Genomic DNA, 26,036 nt, shown 5'->3' with positions numbered 1-26,036 from the left:
AAACGGGAATTGTAAGCCTCCCGGGTGGATTCTCTCCGGCTGCGGGCAACGAGTGAAGCAACTCGTTCTGACAAGCCCGCCTGAGTACCGGATTCCCTGATAAGGGCCAGGCAATCAGGTGGAGAGAGCTCGGTCGGGGATGTAGAGCTCCCGACACCGGCTGCGCTATTAGATCTGGGCGAGCTGGAAGGAGCCTTGGGCTCCCCACCAGTAGGTTTGTGAGCTCTAGGAACCAAGACCTCCTTGGCCACCAGGGGGCTATAAGGAGGATGGTAGCCTGGTCCCACCTGATCTTGCGCAGGACGCGGGGAATGAGGGGGAAGGGTGGGAACGCATAGCCTCTGAATCCCTTCCACTGGAAGGAGAAGGCGTCCAGCCGCCAGGCTGCGGGGTCCTGCACTCTCGTGCAGTACCTGGGTAGCTGAGCATTCAGCTCCGAGGCGAAGAGATCCACCTCCAGTGGTGGCATCTGATTCACCAGTCGGCTCATGATATGCGGGTCGAGTCTCCACTCGGAGGGGAGGACCCGGCCTCGGGACAGGAAGTCCGCAATGAGGTTGTCCCTGCCCGGTATATACGAGGCCATGGGAAAAATCCCCCTGCGCCTGCACCATCTCCACAGTGTGGCAGCGAGGGCGTTCAAGCGTGGGGAATGCGTGCCGCCCTGCTTGTTGATGTATGCCGCCACTGTGACATTGTCTGTGCGGATCAACACAGTCTGGTTTTGGAGTAGAGGTAAGAAGTGGTGGAGGCTCAGGATAACCGCTTGAAACTCCAGCACATTGATGTGGGGGAGGGTAGCCGAAAGGCACCAGTCCCCATAGGCATGGAGCCCCTGACAGTGACCGCCCCAACCCTTGTGGGATGCATCGGTAGTCACTGTGAGCGAGGGATGGGGGGGCTGCAGAGGGCTGCCCCTGCTCAGAAACTCCGGGCAACACCATCGCCTGAATAACAGGCGGGTGGCCGGGGGCAGGGGAACCATTTTCGTCAAGGGGTCCCGAGACGGATGGAAATGACTGAGCAGATGGATCTGCAGGGGGCGCATGTGCAGTCGACAGTCCGGCAGCACATCGACCAGGCTCGCCAGATATCCTAGGAACTGAAGGAAGGATCTGGCAGGGACTCGTCGCTGCCGTCTGAAACGGCGGGCGGCGGATATGATCGTAGACACCCGAGCTGGGCTGGGGCGCGCCAGCTGACGGGGGATGTCTATCACTGCACCCAGGAAGGTTGGGCGTTGTGTGGGCACGAGCTCCGACTTCTCCCAATTTATGAGAAACCCGAGAGACTGTACTGTTCTCAGCAGAAATGACAACTGGTGAGAGAGCAGGGTCTGGGAGCTGGCTGCTAACAGCCAATCGTCGAGGTAGCAAAATATCCTCAGACCCTGTTGCCTGAGGAAGGCTGCTACACACGCGACGAGCCTGGTGAATAGGCGTGGTGCGGGTTTCAGGCCGAAAGGCAGGGCGCGGAAGCGGAACACGTTCCCCTCGAAGGAGAAACCCAGCAGGTCCCTGGATGCTGGTGCTATCGGGACGTGGAGGTAAGCATCCTTGAGATCTATGGACACTGTCCAATCTCCCGGTCTGAGGCAAGGGAGTATGGACGCCAATGTCTCCATTCGAAAATGTTCCGTACGGATGTGCCTGTTTATTCTCTTGAGGTTGAGAATGAGGCGAAAGCTCCCCGAGCGCTTGGGAACCAGAAAGGTAGGGGAAAGGGATAACCGCAGGTGGTCGCGGATCCGTTCCACTGCCCCCTTCGCTAAGAGGGCGGCGATCTCGGCCGCCATGCCTCTGTGTCTGAGGGGAGGCAAGCGAGGGGGGGAAAGACGGATGACGCCTCCGGGTAAGGGAGTGGCGAGCTCGATGGAGAAGCCACCGCCTACAACGGAGAGCACGAAGGCGTCGTCCGTAATGGCCGCCCAGGCCGGCTGGAAGGCCTGAAGGCGGCCGCCCACCCCGGCTGGGGGGGCCTGAAGCGCTCGGGGCAAGGAGTCAAAAGCCGCCGCGGCCCCTGGCGGCCGGGCGGGTTGATCCTCGCTGTCTGTCTCTACCCCTGTGACTGCGGCGCCCGCGGCCGGAGCGGCGGGGCGGCTTAGGGGGAGGCAAGGTGACCGTTACGCGGGGGGGTCCCGCCGAGGGGCGAGCGGCCCCGCGGGGTCGGGGGGCTCGTGGTTGGACGGATCTGAGCTGCGTGGCCAATTCACGGGCCTGTTGGCACCTAGCTAACTCATCCCTGATCCGAGGGGCAAACTGACCTGAGAACAGAAAGGGGCCCTCGCAGGGCATGTCAGCGGTCAGCTGAACCCGCTGTCTAGCTGAAAAACCCAGTGCTTCTAGAGCCAGGTTCCTGCGACGACGAGTCGTGTACAAGGCTGCACGGGTAGACTGTTTCCACAGTTGTTCCGAGATAGACATAAGCAGTGCGTCGAGCAACTGCCTGTCTTCTGGAGAGACCCGCAGGTCGTCTGCTTGTACGGCCAAATTGGTCAGAGCACCCGCGTACGCTGCCAGACGCATCGTGGATCTGGCCAAGATGGACATATGCGTCCACCTCTTGTCTTCCTCAAGAAAGGAGCGTCTGCGTAGGGGGTTGACCTTCCCCACGTAATCGCCTAGAGCAAGCAGCTCGGGGGATAGCGTCTCTGGGGACAGAAAACGGGCCATGTCGCCCGGTTGAAAAGTGAACGCTCTTCTCAAACCAGGAGGGCCACCCCTGGGGGACGGTTCACGAGCGATGCGCCCGTACTCATCCTTGAAGTCGGCTGTGAGTGGAATGCCGGGATGAGTACCCGATCCCCCCCGGAAGAGTCGGGACGCCTGGGGCTGTAGCTCCGCAGGGTCCGGGCGGACCGTATAAAACTCTTTCAGGTAGCGGAGGAGCAAGGCTTCCGCCTCCTCACTGAGGTGTTTCAAACCAGGCGGGGCCTCGGTCCCAATCAGGGAGGGCGCCGCCGATGAGGTGGACATAGACTCCCACTCTGAAGAGGGGTCAGACTCTGAGGCAGGTACCCCGAGTTGATCAGAGAGGGGTGGGAAAGGGGGAGGCGCTAGTGCTGGGGAGAAAGTCTCCGCTGGCAGTGCGCTATCGTCCAACAAGGAACGGGCCGTCAGGCCCGAGGCAGGGCGTGGGATAGGGGGCGGTAAGAGCAGACCACCAGTAGAGGTAGCTACCGCAGCCTGACTGACAGCGGCCGGGGCCGGGCGATGCAGTCGAAGGCTCTCTGCCTGAGAGGGGAAAGTTTCCTCCCCGGGCGGAGCCCCTAGTGCCGCGGGAGCACGGCTCGTGCCGGCTATGAGCTCCCCGCGTGGCGGCAGTGGGGCCATGGGCACTGAAGAAGCAGCGGTCGATTCGGCCGGAAGGCCGGGGAGCGACCAGCCTCGGCTCTCTGCGAAGCGGCTGAACACCTCAAAGAGTTCAGCTTCACTAGGCTGAGCCTTAGGAGCCTTCTTCTTCTTTTTGCCCGAGGTTTTGGACTTCTTGGAAGAGGGAGAGGCAGAAGGGGCCGTGGAAGGCCTTTTCTTAGCCTTCTTCTTCCTCTTCAGAGTCCCAAGGGACGAGCTTAAGGGCTGTCCGGCCGGTGGGGTGCCGGTCGAGGACGCCGCCGAAAGCTGCCAGTCCCGAGCGGGAGGCTCAACCGGCGCCGCCCGAGCGGACGGGCCGGGGAGGGTCCCAGTGGTGGTAGGTGCCGGCTTGCTAGGAGCGCGGGCAGTTACCAACCTAGGGCCATGCACCCTGGGGTGCTGGCCGAGTCGGAGGGAGGAGGGGGCCCGCGTGGTGGGCAGCCGGGGCGGACCCGCAGCTGGCGCACCACCGCTCCCGAACCCCGCCGCCGCCGGCCTGAGAGAGCCGGGTGGTGGGGAACGGGCGGGGCCGAGGCTGGACGCCGCTGCAGCCGCAGGGCTGCGAGCAGGCGGGGTGGGGGCGGCTCGCATGAGCGAAGGCGCTCGTGGCGGCACCCCACCGCTCTCTGTCACCATGGGCCGGCTAGGGCCGGGGGACGAGAGGCCAGCCAAACTCCGGTCAGGTCGCCAAGGACGACCACCCTCCTCCCCCGAATCACTTCCCTCAGAAGCGAGAATCTCAAGGGGCGGATCGGCGGAGCCGGATCCGAGCCCCTCCGGTTCAGGGACCGGCAAAGAGACTCCCTCCGCGAGGGGGTTCCGAGCAGAAAGCTCTGAGTCCGTCGGCCGTGCGGCCCCGGACGGAACCAGGGCCGGAGCCCTAAGTATGGGGGGGGGGTGGGAGGATAGCCAAGCCTCCAACGTGGCCCACAAGGGGTCTGACCAAGTGGAGCACGTGGGACAGGGACTAGATCGGGTGCACGTGCGATGCAAAGCGCAAACTGGATGTGCGTCCCAATCTGGAATGGCCCGGCGACAAGAAGTGCATCTAAGAGTCATCCTGTATAAAAGAGAAGAGGACTCAGTTAGCAACAACATAAAGAAAATGTAGACATGAATAAACATACAAGTATCTTTACAAGAAAGTGTATGATAAAACAAGGGACTCAAAAACCAAGTCAAAGTAGGCTTAAAAGCGTACAAGACAAGGGGCGGGAATTGGGCCGAGCTGGGCCGACAAAATTATCGTTGAAGGCTCAGCATAAAATACCCAAGAGACAGTAAACAAACATGAAACATGTGCGAAAAGGGTGAGAAAAACACCCAATCGAAATATAAAAGAAGCCCCAGAGGCACGCCATAGGCGTGGGCCACCTCAATAAAGGCCTAAGGGGGGCACGACACACATGAAACATGCACGGAACCGAGTCTGGGGACGAAAACCCAAAGACAAGGTGCAATTAAGTCCCAAAGGGCTAGCCATAAGGTCTACAAACCATAATAAGGACCCTAATGGCGTGCCATACGACTACAAGTTGAGTAAATATGGCCAAAGGGCTTGCCATAGGTCAACGATCGGTAATAATGACGCTAATGGCGTGCCATAGCCCAAGCATGGCGAAGACGGCCACCCACGGCCAGCCATAGGCTAACTACGGTAACGAGATACTAACTCACGGCGTAGAGCCTACGAAGAAACCTCGATGTTTCTAACACCTTCAAAAAGGTCAAAAAACACCAAAAAACTCCCGAGAAGGTATAAAGGCATGAACGGGAGGAGGAAAAAACATAAAAGGAACGACAAAAAGCCGAACCGAGGTAGGCTAAGACGAGAAAGGGGGAAAAAACCCGCCAGTGCGTGGCGAGAAGCGAGGCACGGTGCACACACCATACAAACGTATGGGGCAGCGCGAAACAAAACCGCGGAGGTTTGGATCGAAATAAAATTCACGATTTCGCCCCTTTCTCGGTAACAAATGATGACAAAAACGATCTACAAATGTGATACAACAATCAAGGAGCAAAAATAAGGAAAGATATTGCCTGATTGCTGGGGGATCCCGCTGATGCAGTTGGGTTATCACGAGAGATCGAAAACACGTCTAAACGCGATGGTGGGCGAACAGGGAAGAGGAAGAGTCATGGCGGGTGACTGGTTACGTGCGTACGGGCGGACGTGCGTACGGCCTGGGGGACACGGGCGGTGTAAGGTAGGCTTACTGTGTAAAAGTTTCTTTGTTCGATGTTAGGGCAATTATCGGGATAATAGCATACTATAACAGATAGGTGGTCAGATGTACTGATGTAGATCAAATGTGTTACAGATGTGACTACACCTTGTGTCACTAATGACCTTTGAACCTGCATCTTCACCTGCAACTCACTCAGCAATCAATGTAAGATGGTGTAGACACATTTAGAGTAATGCAAATCTTCGATTAATACGCAGTTCTTTTTGTCTCCTTGTCAAATGCTTTGTCAAAAAATACTATGTATGGAATGCCCCCTGAACATTGTGAGGATATGCTCCAGTATCTTTTTCTTTCTTTTCTTGACTTTCAAGCCTGAAAGTGCCATGAGCATCTCTTTGATGGACTGTGTTGCACAGTAGAAGTGTACACTATTACTATTATCAGTATCATTATCTGCATCTGTCTATTTATTTGTGGAGTAATACAAAGTAATACAAAATTTTGTGTGATGAACAATACTGTCTTTGTCCCCAAGTCAAATGTTCTGTTAAGAATGCTCGGTATGGAATGCCACATGAACATTGTGAGGATATCCTCCGGTATCTATCCGCATCTGTGTATTTACATTGGAGTAATAACAAGCTTTGTGTGATTAACAACACTTGTGTTTGTTAATGCAATGCATGGAATGCCACCTGAAAATTCTGAGGATATCCTCTAGTATCTATCCGCATCTAAGTATTAACACTGGAGTAATAACAAGCTTTGTGTCATTAACAATACTTGTCTTTGTTAATGCAATGCATGGGATGCCATCTGAACATTGTGAGGATATCCTCCGGTATCTATCTCCATCTTTGCATCTTTTATTACCTCTTCCTCTCTCCTCTCTTCCTCTGCCCTCGCTGCAGCCTCCTCCTCCTCACGACGTCGTTGCTCCTCTGCCTCTTGCTGCCTCCTTTGTTCTTCCTCCTGTGGAGATGTGAAAATTTCGAGAGATCTGAAAACTGCCGCTAGTATCTACCTCCTGAAATTTGGGCTCTTTGCATCTTCTTTTACAGTCTATCCTAGGACAAGCGTGTGATTCCAAGCATGCATGTCACGAGACCGACACCCATGAGTCATACAACCCGCGAGTCTTACAGCCCATGAGTCATACAGCCCATGAGTTTGACACCAAGCAAACAAGGCCCAAAAGACCAACGCATTAATCCCTGTGTTGTACTGCCAAACTCGTGGCCTGTTTTTACCTCCTGTCGAACTCATGTGCTGTATGACTCGTGAGCTGTATGATTCTTTGAACTTTTTTAAATGTAGAACTCATGGGCTGTGTGACTCATGGGTGTCAGTTTTGTAGGATGACCCCAAATCCAAGATATTTACGAACTTTACCAATTTTACAAACAAAATTTACTTGCTCAAATAAAATCCTTTCCAGTCTACATTCCCCTGAAAAATATCATGAAACCCTTGAGAAAATGAGTGGCATTCTATCTGTAAATATGATGGCAACTGAAGCCCTTATAATGAATTCTATTTGGATAGTTTAATGCCAAAATGAAATTTGAGAATGGAGAACAAGTAGGTTCTTAAGTTTTTTATTCTTTATGCTCATATTAAACATTTGAAATGGTAATATGTTTGTTTTCCTGTTTGTCTATCTGTCTATCAGTCTGTCGTCTAACTCTGTTTGTCTATCTGCCGGGCTGCCCTTGTCTCGATCTGTATGTCTCAAGTGTCTGTCCATCTGCCTGTATATCTGTCTGTAGGCCCTATGTCTGCTTGTCTGCCCATCTTTCAACTGTCTGTATGTATGTCTGCCTGTATATGTATAGGCTGTATGACTGTCTGTAGGCCTTGTCTGTCTTTTAGTCTGTCTGTGAAAGTGACTGACCTTTTGTCGCTGCCTTTCCTCCTCCTCCCTCCGCCTCTGTTCCTCCTCCTGCTGGGATGTGTCTTCTTGAGGCTCCTCCGCTGGGGCAGACTGGAAACGGTATCAGAGAGACAACAAGAAAATGGGCGTGTCAACCATCACCTCACTACCATGGCAACTGTCTGCATCCATGTCACATACCAGAATTAGGAGACTATGATGCTAAGAAGACACAGAGGGTGATCATCATTTTTATTTATTTTTATTTTTTTTACATTTTCCATCTAACAAGATGGCTGGATAGCCCACATTCAGCTGCAGCAGCTGGTCTTCTATGGGGTCCAGTGTATGTAGGCCTACTTGGGGGGGGGGGGGGGGGGGGGACATTTCATCGGGGTTATGCACCCTGCTCTTTGCGATCGATGAATGAATGAAGCGGGATCTTTTACAAGCGTGGGTTGTGACCCTCTCACACACTGGACCTCCCGTTTTACGTCCTATCCCAGGGACAAAGGATATGACATAAAATAGGACAGGGATATGCTATTCACTGCTGGCCATCAGACTGAAAGAGACAGAGAGATGGAGAGATATAGAGATATAATGATAGAAAGATAGAGAGATGGAGAGATATAGAGATATGATAAAAAGATAGAGAGATGGAGAGATATAGAGAAAAGAGATATAATGATAGAAAGATAGAGAGATAGATAGATATAGATATAATGATAGAAAGATAGAGAGATAGACAGAGATAAAGAGATATAATGATAGAAAGATAGAGAGATGGAGAGATATAGAGATATAGAGATATGATAGAAAGATATAGAGAATAGAGATATGATAGAAAGATAGAGAGATAGAGAGATATAGAGATATAATGATAGAAAGATAGAGAGATAGATAGATATAGAGATATAGAGATATAGAGGTATGATAGAAAGATATAGAGATATTGAGATATAATGATAGAAAGACAGAGAGATAGATAGATATAGAAATATAATGCTAGAAAGACAGATTGATAGATATAGAGATATAGAGGTATGATAGAAAGATATAGAGATATTGAGATATAATGATAGAAAGACAGAGAGATAGATAGATATAGAAATATAATGCTAGAAAGACAGATTGATAGATATAGAGATATAATGACAGAAGACAGAAAGATAGACATAGAAATCTAATGATGGAAAGATAGACAGATAGATAAAGAAATATAATGCTAGAAAGACAAAAAGAGACATAGAGATATAATGATAGAAGACAGAAAGATAGATAGATAGATATAGAAATATAATAGAAGGATGGAAAGAAAGAAATGGAGACCTAATGATAGAGAGACAAAAAAGATAGATAGATATAGAAATATAGTGATAGAAAGATAGATATTGGGAGGCAGACAGACAGATAGAAAGAGAGAGTAATAGAAAAACAAAATGTTATCCACTATGACCCCGACAGGACATCTAAATACTAGACCATACTCTTATATCAGATTTTGAACTTTGATTGTTTCTTTGACTCTTCTCATCTATGGTCACAAAAGACGATAGATAGAAAGAGAGACAGATAATGAATAATTATACAGATTAATAAAATGACATTAATTGCAAAAAAATATATGGTTCATCAAATTCCTGCAGCTTATGCATAATTGCACATGGAGAGTGCTTTTAGATAAGATGAGATGACAAACTAATACTATTCTTATTGATCTTTAAGAACATCTAACTGAATATGTGATAAGGTATATCAAAGGAATAATTCACCGTTTGCAGATGAAACAAAAACCCAGCTTTAGTGCTTCAAAACAGTTCTAAAATGTGAGTTAGGAATAGAAACAACCAACATGAAAATTTGAACTGGTATAATCGATGTTAAGTATTGTTAAATATACAAAATGTGAACAATAGTTATAATAGAAATGTTTCCAGACTAAACCGTCCAGTTATGGTTTAATGAGAAAAATAGTGATATCTCCTTATATTTCAAGCTTTACTGCATAAAACTTTATATGGTAGGATGTTTTGTGATACAACAACTGACCTACACATATGCATCAACAGTGATATCTTGGAACATTTTTTAAATCACTGCTCCCAAAGGTAAACAGGACCTTCAGATATCAACAAGGGAAGTAAAGCATAATCCAGCAAGTCAATGAAGAAACATATCTTTGGTACTGCTTAAAGGGATGGGTATAGTTTTGGGTGAGATGGGGGATTCATATTTCAACTATTTGTGAGTAAATTAAAACAATTCCTATGAAATATCAAAGAGCATACAATTCTATGGGGAATTCAAAGTTAATGTGATAAAAATTTGTTGTGAAATGGCTGCGAAATCAAATGACAAAGTTGAAAAAAAGGTGGTTCTAATAAAAGGTTGGTCCAACCTTTTATTAAGACTTCTTTGTTTTTGAATATCTTGGCCATTTAATCCAATTTTCCTCAAACAGACCTTGAATTCCTCTTAGAATTGCATGCCCTCCCATATTTCTTAAGAGGTTTTTCATTATCTCACCAAAAAGATATAAAGAGGAAGACCCATCTCAATCAAAACAATATCATCCTTTTAAAAACTGAAATCTTTCTCTGAAATATGCCAACTGTACTAAATAACAGAAGAACCACTTCTCCCTGGTAACAAAATACCTCAATCTTTGTTGTGGCTGAGTCATTGTTGTTCTCCTCCCGTTGCCGACGGCGACGAGGAACATACGTTGACTAGACACAGGAATCAAGATGCAGTCATGCAAGGAATGGAGAGGTTTAAGACGGAAAAATAAAAGACCACTTCAAAACAACGAGATGGAAAAATGTGTATCACAAGAAAAATGAGAAAGCAAAGATGAATGAGCAAGCGTGCTTGGAAACAAAGTTGCATGATTTGGCAAAATGAATACAGATGTGGAAACTGTTGATATACACTCGTGAACAAAGTGTAAAGATCATGATGTAGGTCTATGAAGAGACACTCCCCTGGCAACAGAACACACTAGATGAAGAACAAGATGTAATACAAAATGTCAACATTGATGACAACGGAGTCTTCACACGTGTAACATCTTCTTTTTCTCTGATTTAACCAGTGTATTCTATTATATTTGTATACTTGTTATTCTCTTGTTAATTGTCAGACACATTCAATGTATTATTGTAAGGAAGGAAGAAAGATGAATAAACTTGAAACTTGAAACTTGAAACTAGAAATGTAAAGATGACCCTTTGTGAAGAGAATCTTCTGATCTTCTCAATAACCCATTAACCATTGAGGACGAGTCCAGAGTATACTCGGGCAGGCATCTATGGGAAATGTGTGTTCTGAAGCAAAATCAAACAGTCCTCAATGGGTTAAAGACGGACTGATTTTGCTACAACACACATTTCCCAATAGACACCTGCCCGAGTATACTTGGGACTCGTCCTCATTGGGTTAATAATTCTTCTACATGGATGATCACAGAACTTTGCCTGCTAGAACACGTCTGTATCAAATTTGTTTCAAACGAACAGACATCACTTGTCTAAGAAATGGTTTAAAGGTACATTTAAATTTCTCTAGCATCATGAGATGCTTCAACATGAGATTTTTCAAATGTCCTCAAAGTATTACACAACTTACAGGAACTCTCTCACCATATCCCAAATTAATGAAGTTCTAGACAAGGAAATATGGTATAATCATGGGCAACATGTAAGATGTGTCTCAAATGTTAGATAAATGAATGTTCATACTGACTTATTTCATTACTGTAAGTACAATGAAGGGGGCTGTGTTAATATCACATGTTAACAGATAATCAAAGAAAATGTTTATGTACATTTGAAGTTAATTCCAATGATTGCACTTCACAGTACAGTACAAATGGAAGAAGAACAAGGACACTTAGAGCTAATTTCTTTAATAAGGCCATTGTGATTTCAAATGGTTAGGAATGGCCTGAAAGTCACCTAAACAGGCCATGGCTATTAATAACCACACTTCTCTTGCTTATGTGAGCTTTCTATCTAATGTACTAGATTTTGACTAGTGGTCCAAAAATATGTCACTGAACATTCGCTTTACTGGCCGTCATCAAGTTGAAGAAAACATTCAGCAAAAAAATCAAAATGAGATTATGATTGGCAAGGCTGAATTAGCCTGAAGAGACCATAGCGACTTGATAGTTAAGTGGCCTTGTCTGCATGGCATGGCTTAACTTTCACATTCTCTGGAGACGGAAGAGTAATTTTTCTTTCCTTTTTCCTATTTGTTTTCTCGGAAGCGGGTGTCAAGAATGCATGGCATTTCTTACACAAACACTGCATCCTCCTCATCTTTCTGAGGGAGTGACGGGCCGGGTCGGGGACGGAGGAAGACGTCCTAGGCTTTGACACTTCACGGTAACCTTTCAGAGATTAGTGCAGAGGTACCTACTTTGACCTCACCCTGTCATTTGTCTCTCTCTCTCCTACTTCTTTCTGTCTTTTCTTGTTCTATCCCTCTCTCTTTTTTTTCAGTCTATCATCCCATCTCCATCACTCCCCCCTCCTTCCCCCATCAGTCTGCTCCTTCCCCTTCACACAAATTTCTTCCTTCTGTAAAAGTGAATATTAAACTCACAGGAAAAGTTGAGAATGACATAAGGAACAGATGATTAATTTTGGGAGTGATCCGAGCGATTTTATGTATTTTCGAAAGATTTTTTAATCTTTTGGCAAACAAGGTCAATGAACTTGCATGTGAGGTTTTGCACACGTGCACTAATGAAAATGTGTACTCTGCTGCTTGAAGCGCCGCACAGCAGGAAGCTGATGAGGTAAACACTTCTTAGATACTTAATATTTTTTTTTTTCTTCTTTTTTTGGCTATCATTGGAAAATTGAGTGATTTTCAGCATGCATGATATGGGTGGCAATAAACTGCCTGGTGGAGGTCTTTGCTCTACAAATGCTTTTGTACAGTGGTTCTTTACGTCTAATGTTATAGGCTACTTTTCAAACCATTTCTCACACCCAATCTTCTCTGAACAGTTCCTCTCCCTTTCTCTGGCTATCTCTTATCTTTCTCTGTATATATCTCTTTTACTCATCTCTGTCTATTTCTATCTTTCTCTGCATATATCTCTTTTACTCATCTCTGTCTTTCTCTGTATATATCTCTTTTACTCATCTCTGTCTATCTCTATCTTTCTCTGTATATATCTCTTTTACTAATGTCTGTCTATCTCTATCTTTCTCTGTATATATATCTCTTTTACTAATGTCTGTCTATCTCTATCTTTCTCTGTATATATATCTCTTTTACTCATCTCTTCTCTTTTGTTTTCCAGTGGTAGACATTTGTTCCTACTCCTTCTGAAAGATCTTTCTTCTATATTCTAGCCATATACTTTATATTTCTGAAGACTTATCTTTTCCAGCAACTTTGTGAATGATGTGTGACACATTGTGGAAGCTGGGTACCTTTGAATGTTTCTACAGATAAATGGCGCTATACAAATGCTGTTTCATCATCATCATTATCTTTCTGTGACCCTCTCACTTCTTCATTCTGCATCTCTTTTACATCGATCAGGAATTCTTTCTTGCCCATTTACTGGCTTTTCTCCGTCATATACTTTTCTCTGTCATCATTTGGGTTAATCATTTAAAGCCTTAAGACATAATATTGCTATGGTGATGGTCATGAAAAATGGTCTTCAATCAATAGTGCATGAATTGCTTGCAAGGTTATAAGAAGCCCTCAAACAGCAATAGATTCTGTGGAGGTGCTGTAATAAAGCAAAAAATACACACGAACTTTGTAAAAGCAATTCATTCCAACAGAGATTTAAGGAATACTGGTACATGAGGTGATTTTTATATGATTCATCATTTCTTAATATCCACAAAAAAATTCCACTTTATAGCTAATTGCATGCCCCCCCCCCCCCCCTTCAAGCAATTCTTGGCTGGGAATTTCAACAGCAATAATGAAATAGAGATGAAAAAAATTTCACCTATTTGCAATGGCTCGCCAAAATCATTTTTTTTCACCTCGGCATTCCTCAAACACTGTGATAGTGAACAGCAATCATGTAAATTTTTATGGCCTGTACTGAAACATTCCTCAGCTTTAACTACAACAGTTGCATTATAGATTATGACGTAGTACTAATGAAGATGATTTTGATGTCATCTGACCCTCAGAAACAAAGTGCTGCGTTATTGACGAATTTGGCCAAGAAGAAGATTATTTCTGTGTAAGAACTATGTACACTGGCAAGAAAAACATACAGCACTGACATTTAAGGATAGATATTTTCTTCTATCCACTTGTTGTAACAGCTCCAACTAGAACTACCCTAAATATGTTATTACTGACTTCATTGTGAAATAGAACATTACAGAATAAGAACATGGAAAGAAGTACAAGAAAGAATTACGTATTAAAGAGACTTGGCATATGCATTGAGTAGTTGAGTATTTTTGTGTGTTTTTTTTTATCATGTGACTTTTGAACAGAGCCTCTGGTAGAGAGTTGCTTGTTTGCTTGCTTTTTGGCTGCAAATTTTGTTTTAAATGTCTTGATGTGAAGACACCATCAACCCTATACAATTTCAGCTCACACTTTTGGGTGAAAACTGAAAGAGACTTGTGAAGGAATGTTTACAGCAGTTTACCTTTATGGAAGGCTACCTCAGTATTAAGTACAGTTGAACCTCTCGTATCCGGACAAGTCGGGACCGCGGCTCATCCGGATAAGGGATTTGGCCGGATACGGGAGACTCAATGCTTTATACATGTATATATATACATACACATGTACTGATGTAGCCCATTGTAGTACCACATGTAGTAATGTGTATACTGCAACCTTTTCATTGTTACACTCAGTAACAGACCCCAAAATAGAGGCTCGTGTTTGCAAGAATGAAATCATTTTCTTTTATAAATTCTTGGATGATTTATCTAGATTTATAATCATTAAGAAATGTATCAAGTAGATCTTGAAAATAAACAGTACGAGTCGATGAAACGACGCTTCAAAATTCGGTCATCACGGCTCGGCAAAGTCGACTGTAGGTCGCCATTGTTAGATTGAGTTGGGAATCCCCCTTTCCTTCCGTAATTATTAAAAAAAAAAAAAAAAAAATCACGGCAAAATTGCGTCCGTATAAATAGAGAGATCCGGATAAAGGGAGGCCGGATAAGAGAGGTTCAACTGTATCTCATAATACAACCAAGCATGTGATACAAAATGTGTGTTTCTACACAAATATCTCAATGGCCAATTCCTTCTTGGGTTATGAAATGTGGAGCATGTTTTCTGAATTGCCCTCAGGAATTCAAGACACCCTCTATTTACACATGAAACCTGCTTTGATGTATCCTGAAACATTTGTTCATGATTGTAGATTACTTTATGCCATTTGCAGGGTATAGAAAACATTGCCAGCGACTGCAAATACATATAATTTTTCTTAATTAATGCATGAAAGTGTGTATCATACATACATGTAATATGATACACACTTTCAATGCATTAATAATAAAGTATTACTTTCCTTTAAGGACTAAAGCAAATCAATCATCAATCAATGTCAACCCCCCCCGAGGTCTCTGCTAATCTCTTCCTTTAAGTCAAGTCCTTTCATCTAGGTGATGTTTTACCGGTCATTGGTTAGGTATATTAGGTGAGCTTGTGCCCCACTCCCATGCCTTTGCCATATGTTTCTGTCACTGCGTGTTAAAACCAGCTACCGAAGCCAAGTGCATAGAGTGTTTAGTTTGCAATGCCCAATGCCTGGTTCTGCCCTTGCTTTGGTAGATATGAAAGCATCACCAATCCTATATGAGGAGGACCTCCCTACATGACATGATTTGATTTGATTTGATTTGATTTGATTTCTGCATTCCCTTTTTTGGACAAGAATATAACAAAGAGCCAATTGAACAAAGTTCCTGAGTAATATTTGAGCAGCGAATTAAATGGACATCGGCTGATGGTTAACATTTAATAGATAAAACTGTTTTTCTTAATAGTACAAAATGATTTCGAGCAAATTTCGAGCAAATGTCTTTACGCATTAAATGAAAATAAAATTTTACGGACAATCTGTTCAAAAGACAAATTAAACAAATCTAGGAGTAATAGGAATGCAGGAGACCATTACTGTAAGCACATGCTTGACGCGGCCAGTGGCTTCATATATACACACATAATAATACAATCAAAGATAGTTCGGTCGCCACTCATAGAGCAGATTCTGAGTGGGTAAAAGATATTCAGCATGACACAAAATGTGAAGAGTTTGTGCAGATGAAAATGTGGTAGGCTACTTATGGTACTAAATGGTGGTATTTATTGATAAAGTTAGATCGCTATAGTTGTGATGATTTCTTTTTTTCCATGCAGAAAATTGAGAAGACATGATGTCCCACTCTAAGTCTTGATGTCCACATCCAACAAGCTCGTACTATGATGGTTAAGACCACGTCATCGGTTTCCTTAATGAAGATGATCTCTCTTTCATTATGTCTTTCACTAAAAAGCCATTTAGCACGATGATGGAGGTCTTATGAGAAGCACACTCACAATGTATGAAATGTATCAATTACATTTGGTTGGGTATTGACATCATATTAAAAGCATAATCATGCTAGTTTGTGAACAATAAATATTCAAATGCGATTGAGTATACTTTACACAAGTGCTTGCAGAAAAACTTTTCATGGGTTGAATATTGACCTAGAAATTTCCTGTCTGAAATTCTTTGCTTATTCTTATCTCTTTTCTGACAATTCATTTAAAGTTTTTATCATCCCTCAGTATGCATGTCGGGAACCTTCCTCCCCCCCCCCACCCCCCCCCCCCCCCATCCCTGTGCCTGACACTAAATCTTCCCTAGCATTGTCTTGACCATTGTGTATTGTGTACATGTGCTTGACTCATCACCATACGCTAGACTGGGAGCGAACAATCGAGAATGCACAAATATACCAGTATCTTCCACCCAGTATCCGGAGTGTTGCACATATTTCATCACGGCAGCGAGAAACACAATCTTGTTTCTGAGTGGCCCTGACTGAATGACTGACATAGCTGGCATACTTGACGTACAAGGACTAAAGCAGCTCAGGTCTACTACTTGGTGATACCACGGGGGATGCGGCCAGGGCAGCTCTCTCTCTCCTATACCACTCTTACTAGAGATGACTTGTTCTGGAAGCTACCGCCAATTTCTACTCCATGTATCTCTCCCCAGCACACACTCTCTCTCTTCCACACAGTGTCTGGTTGGGAAAACATTTCTTCTCACACCATTTCAACCTCTCTGACAAACATACATGGCCCTATCTTTGTGAAAGGAAAATGATCTTAATCTTTACCAATTTCTGTCTAGTAAAAGTGAATAAAATGATTTGAAGTGACATTCTGTTTCATCTCAAAGATTATTATCCTTGGCACCTCAAACAATTTGAAATATTTTATCGAATCTCTGCAGTTATAGAAGGCACACTTGATTAAAAAGGATGAAGCTGGTTGGAAAAGAATTGGGGTAAGATACTGAAAAAAAAGAAAGAAGGAAGAGGAACAAGTTAGAAGATGGGAGGAAAGAAGATCCATTATTGTCATTTTTTTCAGCAAAGGGTCACTTTAACAGGAAAATGAAAACAATCTATTTTCATCATGCATTTTTGCTTCCAGATAATAAGCTTTTCTGGGGAACACAAGAAGGAGATCTAATTTTGATAAGGCAATTTTACAACATAATGACTCAATTTGGCAACATAATTAATGTACTAAACATACTGTGACAGTGTTCACACACAAATTAATTTCAGACTTGGATGCACCGTGTATGGTTGTTTGGGCGAGGAAAAGAATCAACCTGATCACACAGGGTTGTCACGGAAACTCCTCTTCATTACATTGCTGGCAATTCATTGGGTTGTAACATCTCGATTTCAGTGAAAGAAAAATCAGTGGGGTTAACATCCGTGAAAACATGGCCATGGACGAACATGTTTTAAAAGCAATCCAGATGGACATAGGCACAGCTTGATCTGATCTACTGACACACTTCTTTCGGTGAGTGGAGGAAGAGGAGATGGGGAGGGTGGGGGGGGGGGGGAGGGGGGTTGGGATGAGGGAGGGGAAAAGGAATGGCTCCAATGAGCAGTTGCAAAAACATTGGGGAACCCTTGCAGTGGCAACATGGAGCAAACAGGACCGGGATGGGCAAGGTGAATCTATCAAGGTAGACTCTCCAAGGCGATGAGCCAAGCAGTCAAGGAGAAAAATGAAGAGGAGGAAGAAAGAGATAAGATAGGAAGATAGATAAAGGGAGAGAGAGAGAAAGAAAGAGGTATATAAAGAAGATACAAAAACATTCTGGAAATATGGGAGAGAGATGGGAAACGAAGAATAGATGAAGGGCAAAGAAAGGAATATTCACAGATTGAAAGAGAACAAGAGAGAAGGAAAGAAGGAAGGGAAGATGAGAAGAAGGAACTAGAAATGGAGAGTGATATAGAAAGAAAGAGATAAACTGAGAAAGAGATTGGAAAGGTATAGGAAAGAAAGAAAAATACAGCAAAAAAAGAAAAGAGAAAAGGAAAGAACTATAGTCAAAGTCTGAAGGAAGGCAGAGAAGGAACTGAAAAAAAGACAGAGGAGAGAGAAACATAGAGAGCGAAAAAGAGAGAAAGATAGACGAGTTATACAATGATGGAGAGAGAAGAGAGGAATATATAGTAGTTACCGAGAAAGGGGAGAAAGAGAGAGATATATATATTTTCTAAGGGGGAGATGGATAAAGGTATGGAAAAAGAGAGAAACAGAAGAGAGAGAAATATATAAAGTGAGAGAGAAAGATATGAATGATAAAAGAGTTATACAGTGAAGGTGAGAGGAGAGAAAGAGAGAAAGAGATACATAAGGGGGAGATGGATGAAGGGATGGAAAGAGAGGGGGAGTGGGAGCAAGGTAGGCCAACCCAATTACCCGGTTCAAAATCATCCCCAAATGCAGGCACTGGGGGAATCATTTTACCGTTACACGCAGCCCACTCATCAATCAATTTGTAAACATTAACATACCTGCGGGAGAAATCTCACGAGCAAGGCACTCAGTGAACCAAGTACCGGTGGATTTGTATCCACTTTTAAAGTATTTCTTACATACCTGACAACATCAGGGACTGTATTTCCCCTACCGCGCAACAGATAAGCTTAAGGCACTCTACAAACGAATGATTTTAGACGTCTAAGGAATGAATGGGATAGACAGGGAAACAAAGATATATATACAACATAGTTGAGCTATGTATCTATATTCCTTTAGATATACCTGTGGTTTCAAAAGAGACATCAGTTTTCTTTTCTTTTTTTGATGGTGTTAATTCTCCTGTGTACCTCAATTAGTGATTGCTGGCATACATTTTCATTCAAAATGCTCTGGCAAGAATTGAATCTATGAGTTCCTTCAATAGACTGCATTTAACTGAATTACTGTATGTTCAAATAAAGGCATACACTGCACTTTAGTAGGGTTTGTGAAGGGGAGTGGCTAATCCTCATTCAAAAATCACCTTGGCAAACACACTACATTGGATAAGACCTCTAGGCTCCCTGCCTTCGTAAACGCATTGAACCAAGGAACAGACAAAGATTTATAACAAAAATCCACATGATGCAGAAATTTTGTGTATTATATTCTTGTTACAGTGATTCATAAATTTCCCAATCTACTTTTCATTATAGAAATTTGGGGCTACAGGAGGAGCTACCAGAGAAGGCTGAGCAACAAAATGAGATTTCTCCGACTCCCCCCCCCCCCCCCCCCCCAACACACACAAAGTTTGCCAACGTACAGGGGAACTTCACATTTGTGAAAGGCATCCCAGCATCACACACAGAGTCTCGGGTGGGATTAAAGGGCCATATCAACTTCTACCCTGTCAAAATGGTGCTTGTATGACCCATCTTATTACAAGAACAAAAAAAAGATATATATATATAATATAATATAATATAATGATATAAAAAATATAGAAAAATGCCTCTTCAGTATGAAGGTAGACAGACAACATTTCATACTCTTGAAACCTCTTGATTTATTGGTGTATTATTTTCTAAAATACACTGAGCTGCACTTAAGACTTTGTTGACACATTTTTGTACTGTACTAATTACTTCATTTACCTGTTTTGCATGATTTTGCAAAGGAATCTCTGTCAACAGTATTTATTTGATTACATCAAGATCTTCCACATCCTGCATTGATTCTGTTTTTTGCTTTTTATGCAATTGTAACCTTGTGAACATTTGCATTTACATATTTTGTCCTTTAAGAAACAATTCATCCATAGATTGCTATGATGCAAGTGCTGAGTGGATTCCAGAAAAGATGGCACTGATATAATTATGTAGGTCTTGAAAGATAGGGCCCTGAAATGTTTCTGGAAGGCTGGTCACGGTAGATGGATGTAATTTGGAAGACATCAATAAGAGAGTAATAAAGAGATAGCTTGACAGATAGCTAGCTTCAGCAGAAGAGTTAAAGATAATATTTCTTAAAGGAAAAGTTCACCACGATATACTCGTGTGGATTGAGTGAATGCTGTGCAAAATTAGTAGCATGTACATCAGTGAAAGTTAGAGGTACTCAGACCGTCTGTTCAAAAGTTATGAAATTTTTAAACTTTCTGTGCAGTCAGTGGTGGATGACTTTGTTATGTCACATATGTACAATGATATAAACAAAATATTTAAATTTCACCTTGTCCAGGCACAACATAATTTCACTGTAAACAAAACATTCTTCTACCACAGATGAGGAAGCCAAGAAAAAAAACTTTTATTGTACTGCACTTGAGATGAATGAACCTTAAACTATGAAAACATGGAGCTTTCATATCAAAAGAATATAAAATTTTTCATTGAAATGACATGGAATTTGGAAGGCATAGAAAAGGGCTACTACCTCTACACAGAATGTAAACTTGCAAACATTTCTTCCAAGTGGAAATCAATTTTCATCCAAAGTGCTGCTGACAAGTCATTTCAAAAGGGGTGATATCAGAAATGAAATGAGCTAAAGACTGACAAGACTTGACAGTTCATGAAATTTGATTTTTCTATTTTTTTTTTTTTTTTTTGGGGGGGGGGGGTGAGGATATTGAAAGCATTCAGTAAGCAAACACTGTGAGATGGATGTGCTGAAGCTTTTGGTAGAATGACTGATAAATAAGAGGTATAGATATATGGATAGATAGATGGAGAGATAGATGGATACATAGATGGATACATAGATATATGGATACCCAGATAGATGAATGGATAGAGAGATGGATTGATAGATGGATGGATAAATATAGATATAGATACAGATACAGATACAGATACAGATACAGATACAGATACAGATACAGATACAGATACAGATACAGATATAGATATAGATATAGATATAGATATAGATATAGATATAGATATAGATATAGATATAAATGGATAGATACAGATAGATAAATAGAAAAATAAATGAATAGAAAGAAAGAGAGAGAGAAGAAAAACCTGTATAATTCTACTATCTGATGGGGGATATCCAAGCCTAGATTTACAGCACAATGAAGAGGCTGTGGCCTGAATAGAATAAAAAGACTATGACCCAGGTAAATGGAAATGTTCTCCACTTCAAGGCAGTGCTGATGTATACAGGTGTGCAGTTTTTATGAGTGCCGTCAAAATAGGTGAAGGTAGCTATCTACGCAAGTCTTCTCTTGACTAGATTCAAAACACTCTGTCGTAGCTTTATGCTACAACAATTACCTCTGTCTAGTGTTCTTCATTATTGTCCGGGCTAGGGGTAGTCAGATGATTGCTTTTCTTGCATTTGTTTACTCTGCAGCGGATCTCAAAACATTCTGTTTGGTATTTCAGGGTTTGTTTGCCACAACGCCTTCAGTGCAGTTTACCTCTTGAAAAGTGATTGTTGTCCCATATGTAAAAGCATCCTTTGATTATTGTGAAAATCTTTCTCTTTCTTGCATTATTTCCACATTGAATCTCAAAACATTCGTTTTCTTCATACAGGTCTCCTTGAAGGCTCCAATTTTACAAGCATTATACATGCACCAATATCCCACATATATATGTCTAGCATGCCTGAAGTGTGAAAAACTTCTTTGCAACTGACGGTTCTTCTATCGGTAAGGCATTGGAGTTATGGTGATGCTATTTACATCTTGATGTATTTCTCTAGTATTTCTCTAGTATTTACTAGTAGCTAATCCCTGTATTACTGCTTTGAAATGAATTTAAATATCATTGTCCGGCCTAGTTGGTTGATTGTATGCATTGCTTGAAGGTTTGGTATTTTTTTTGTTTGATTCAATGATTTTGTCTGTACAAAACCTCCTAAGTCATAACCTTTGCATGCATGCAATGCTTTAAAAGTGAGGGACATATTTTGCTGACTTGAAAGAATCAATGATTTTGGCAGGTGAGTGTCAGACACTTGGCAGAAAACCCAAGGGGAAGCAAAAGTTCTGAAAATTTCTTTTAAAACTCTTTTTGTGCCAGGGTCTTTGGACAGTGTGTGCAATGCTATGGTGTTTTCTGTGCCAATCAGCACTCAAAAGCACACAAAGGATTCATACAAGTGCTGGATACATTACAGTTCCAAGCAAAATGGCTACTAAAGCAACCTGATAACATTGTTCAACGTTCAAACGTAATGAACATGAGCAACAAACCTAAAAGACACGCCAAATGCATCCAGTATATCAAGTAATCTTTGATTCCAAAACCAAGGAGTCCATTTAAAAGCGAATGTTTCATTTGGTTTTCTAGTGAAGAGAGAAAACTGACCAAACTGGCGATGTAAACTTAGCCATTCCTCGAAAAACTGTGAAGTGGGACATCACATGAAAATTTTGATGGTTACGTGGGTCAATAGTCACTTGGACTAACACCAGTTGGACGGTAAATTCTAGGAATGTCTGAAGCAAATACTGCTAAAACCACTTTAAGGACAGAAATTTTCATGCACATGAAACTTTCAGGAATTTCATGAGGAGCTTAAGATCTGCAAAAGTAAGATGCTCGCAAAAGTGTTAAGCTACTTTGTCTATACAACACATTGCATTGAAAACGCGAGGCTATTCATGAGAGTTTTATGCCATAATAAAGGCTCCAAGTTGCAATTACATTTCATGATGTGAATGCTTCTGGTTTACAGTATTTGGTCTACACAAACTTGGACCATGCGGGTTGAGACCAAATGGGCATTAGATAATGTGGGATCAGATCAAGTGGGAAATTTAGGTCTACATTTGGGCACAGCTTACACTCTTGTGGTGACCGAGAAACTCCATACAATCAGGGCTCAATATTAGCCAGTGGCCCAGGGCCACCAAATATTGATATCGGGCCACCACATTTCCAAAAAGGTTATTTTTTGGTGGCCCCAATCAGGCTATTAGGATTAAAAATCAATGTTATGGTTCTCTTAATTTCCCGCAAACACGTTTTCTTTTCGGGCCACCGCAATTTGAAATTTCGAGGTATTGGTGGTCCAAATGGGACACAACGGTAAAAAGTGAGTGTCGAGCCTCGAGAAATCCTTGATCCTTTTGTTGCTTCCTTATGGTTAAGAGGTGTGAGGCTGGTATTTAAAGGGTTAAGATGAAGCTGTCTAGGTCTGCAACCCAAAGCACCCAGCTGTAGCATCCAGGGGTAAAAAAGGTTACACATACTTGTCATCAGTGCGTATTACGTGAAATCAAGTGACAGTCGCCCCGACAAACGCGTCTCCGAGGCAGCCACTTAATGTGGGCGTGAAAAAAAAAAACCCATCGACCCACTAGATGCCGCAGAGCTAGCTCAGCTGGTTTATTTATCGATACACATAATGCACTCTTGAGAATGAACCCTTGGCACACCGGAGTAATAAACATTCAAAATGTCACAGTGGACATGACGGTAGGTAACCTTTCTTCTATCATCATCAGTTACCAGGCTTGCCAATGTTTCAAGTATATTCTGTCTTAAAAATTCTTAGCCCATTTTGCCCCTCCTTCCCGTAACATGGTGAAGGCTTTGCTAATCTCTTATATCTCCATCTATTAAAAGTCCTTTCAACTGTGGCAAGCAGATATAATGCCATATCGTATAAAGGTGGGACTGAGATACACAAACCTAGCTCATTTCCAGTCCTTCCTTCCCAACCCACCTTCAAAAATACCTTAGTTCACTGGCAGCAAACACAGCAAGAAGCTTCAAACATCAACCTATTGTACTCCCATTAAAGGTATTTTTCTTCAGCCTCCTCTCCATTAAATTAAAATGATAAAAGCCTATGGAGTCTCTAGCATGGAAAGGACAGCAAATGTGATCAAAATGATGCCAAACCAGAAATTATGATTTTAAACAAAATTCTATGTCTGTGGATGAAAGCTTGTAGACACTGGGCAGAGCTGGAGATTCCGAAGAGCTGCCCCCCTTTAATAGACGAGTGATGCTTTACGGGGTCCAAAAGTGCAGAGCACTCTTCTGGATGAATGCAGTCTGTAATGTGGAGAGACCTACCCCCTACGGTACCTCACTACCGCACTGTCTGCCAAGCTTCATCTTACTCATTCATCTCAATTCCAGCCCCCTCCGCATCCATCTCCGAGCATCCATGTCTTCCACCATGACACCAGGTAGCTTCGCAGGACTAAGGAGTGGAGAGGGGGAGGTGGATGTTGCTTTACACACCCCTGCCCCATCCTCCTGCATCCATCCTGTTGCTAGGCACCAGGTAGGTTTATGGGAAAGTGAGATAAGGGATGCTGTTAACCTCTCATCCCTCCCTTGCCCTGATATTGTTGCTATGTGCACCAGCTAGGGTTATACGAAAGTGGGGTAGGGGATTCTGATGCCACTTTAGAACCCCCCATTCTATTGCATCAATCCTGTCGCTAGGCGCGAGGTAGGATCATAAGAAAATTGTTGATGAACACCACCCCCCCCCTTCCCTCCCCACCTTAGCATCCATCTTGATGCTTTGTGTGTCACATAGATTGGGAGAGAATGTTGGGTAAGAGATATTGATACGTGAACCCCTCCCTTGCATCCATCTTGTTGCTAGGCAGCAGGTAAGCTACGCATTCAATCCCCTCCCCACCCTCCTTGCATCTGTCTGGTTGCTAGGTACCAGGTAGGATCACAAGAATGTAGGGTAGGGGATCTTGATATATATAGGTCATTCCCTCCCCCTCCCCCTCCTCTGCACCCATCTTGTTGCAATATACGCCAGGTAGGTTTATAGGAAAGTGCAGTACGAGATGCTGTTATACCTATACACATACCTTCCCCTACTTCACCCATCTCATGGACCGCATCTGCTCGCACAATAAACTCAATGGGAACACCGACGACGCAACATGAACTTAGCAAGGACATGGCTAGGACGTAGCATGCATGGGACAATGTCAAATATTTCGAAAACAACAAAGTTGGTGCATTTTGGTGCATTTTTTTTTTTCAACAACATAGTGGGAACTTCCTCTGGTGTAATGGGAGCACAGAGAAGAATATTCATTGTAACGATGTCAGTAACATATCAAAAATTTTTGTACTTATAAGAAAGAAATGACAAGATGACAGTATATGGATTTAACCACAATGTTAAGAATTTATTACTTCTGACTGGATCCTTCTTACAATGCCTTTCCTTTATCTCTCCAAATTCATCTTTGTGTCAGTGAAGTTTGCTGAATAAACATAACAGATTTGGTGAAAGTCCCTCTTTAAGATGGATGAAAATTCAAATTCAAATGGGCACTCTGTCTAAGTGATGAGTGCTTGCATGAGCACATGGAGAATGAAAAAGTGGAGGGAATGCATCTGTGTTAACAGCTGCTACACAATGATCTATTGTGGCCCCGTAGATAAGACTACAGACCATCACTCCTGAAGTCCTTGGTTCAAGTCCCTTTTCAGCAGTGGATGTTCCCTAGCAGGATGCTACATACCTTTTTTTTTTTTTTTTTGCTGTTGTTGTTACCACTTGCCCAGTCGGGCAAGCAGATTTTCAAATCATTACAGAAAACTTGCTTGAACATGAATTTTACTTGCCCGAAAAGAAAGTCCAAATATATATATATATATATATATATATATATATATATATATAGAATAATACAAAATACAATAATTTGAATAACAAAACATGTTGATTCACAGCTGGCTTAAACACAAACAACAAACATATGGCATCACATAGCACTTTTAACATTTGCAGGATATAATCTCACATACTCTAACTTGTTTGTTTCTCTTACACAATTGCTTGATTCTCCTAGATGGCATTAATAAGAAGAGTGTGACTGGATGGTTATTATCTTAACACTGAAAGAAACATGCTCTCTATGTTGAGTGGCGTTTTTCTTTACTGCTGAGGGGAAGGCAATTCCTCACTCAACATGAGCAAATTGTGAGTCGGTATTTTTTCCCCCTTCCCTGAGAACTGACAGAATCTTTCCATGCATGTATAATGTGTGTTTTCCCCAAGTTTTTTAAAACAATCCACAAATTGGGCCCTCTTCTTGGGGGTAGGGCAGACTCGAATGATATCATTACTGAGCTGCCAAAAGTT

The 26,036-nt window shown here is 42.8% G+C and overlaps 1 protein-coding gene across 1 annotated transcript in view; it reads right to left on the bottom strand.

Moving 5' to 3' along the window:
• Window positions 1–26,036, bottom strand: part of LOC139710457 (uncharacterized) — a 123,390-nt gene that overhangs the window by 33,421 nt on the left and 63,933 nt on the right. The window contains exons 5-6 of the mRNA XM_071622374.1: window positions 10,069–10,147; window positions 7,437–7,516 (exon numbers count right to left, since the gene is read on the bottom strand). Of these exons, the coding sequence (XP_071478475.1) occupies window positions 7,437–7,516; window positions 10,069–10,147 (159 nt within the window). The remainder of the gene's footprint in view (window positions 1–7,436; window positions 7,517–10,068; window positions 10,148–26,036) is intronic.

Source organism: Diadema antillarum, unplaced genomic scaffold (assembly GCF_040938485.1).
Source record: "Diadema antillarum isolate AM-2024a unplaced genomic scaffold, OU_Dant_1.0 scf00000038, whole genome shotgun sequence".
Classification (NCBI taxonomy): domain Eukaryota; kingdom Metazoa; phylum Echinodermata; class Echinoidea; order Diadematoida; family Diadematidae; genus Diadema; species Diadema antillarum.
Note: the sequence above shows the minus strand (reverse complement) of the source record. Positions and strands in the feature narration are given on the sequence as shown.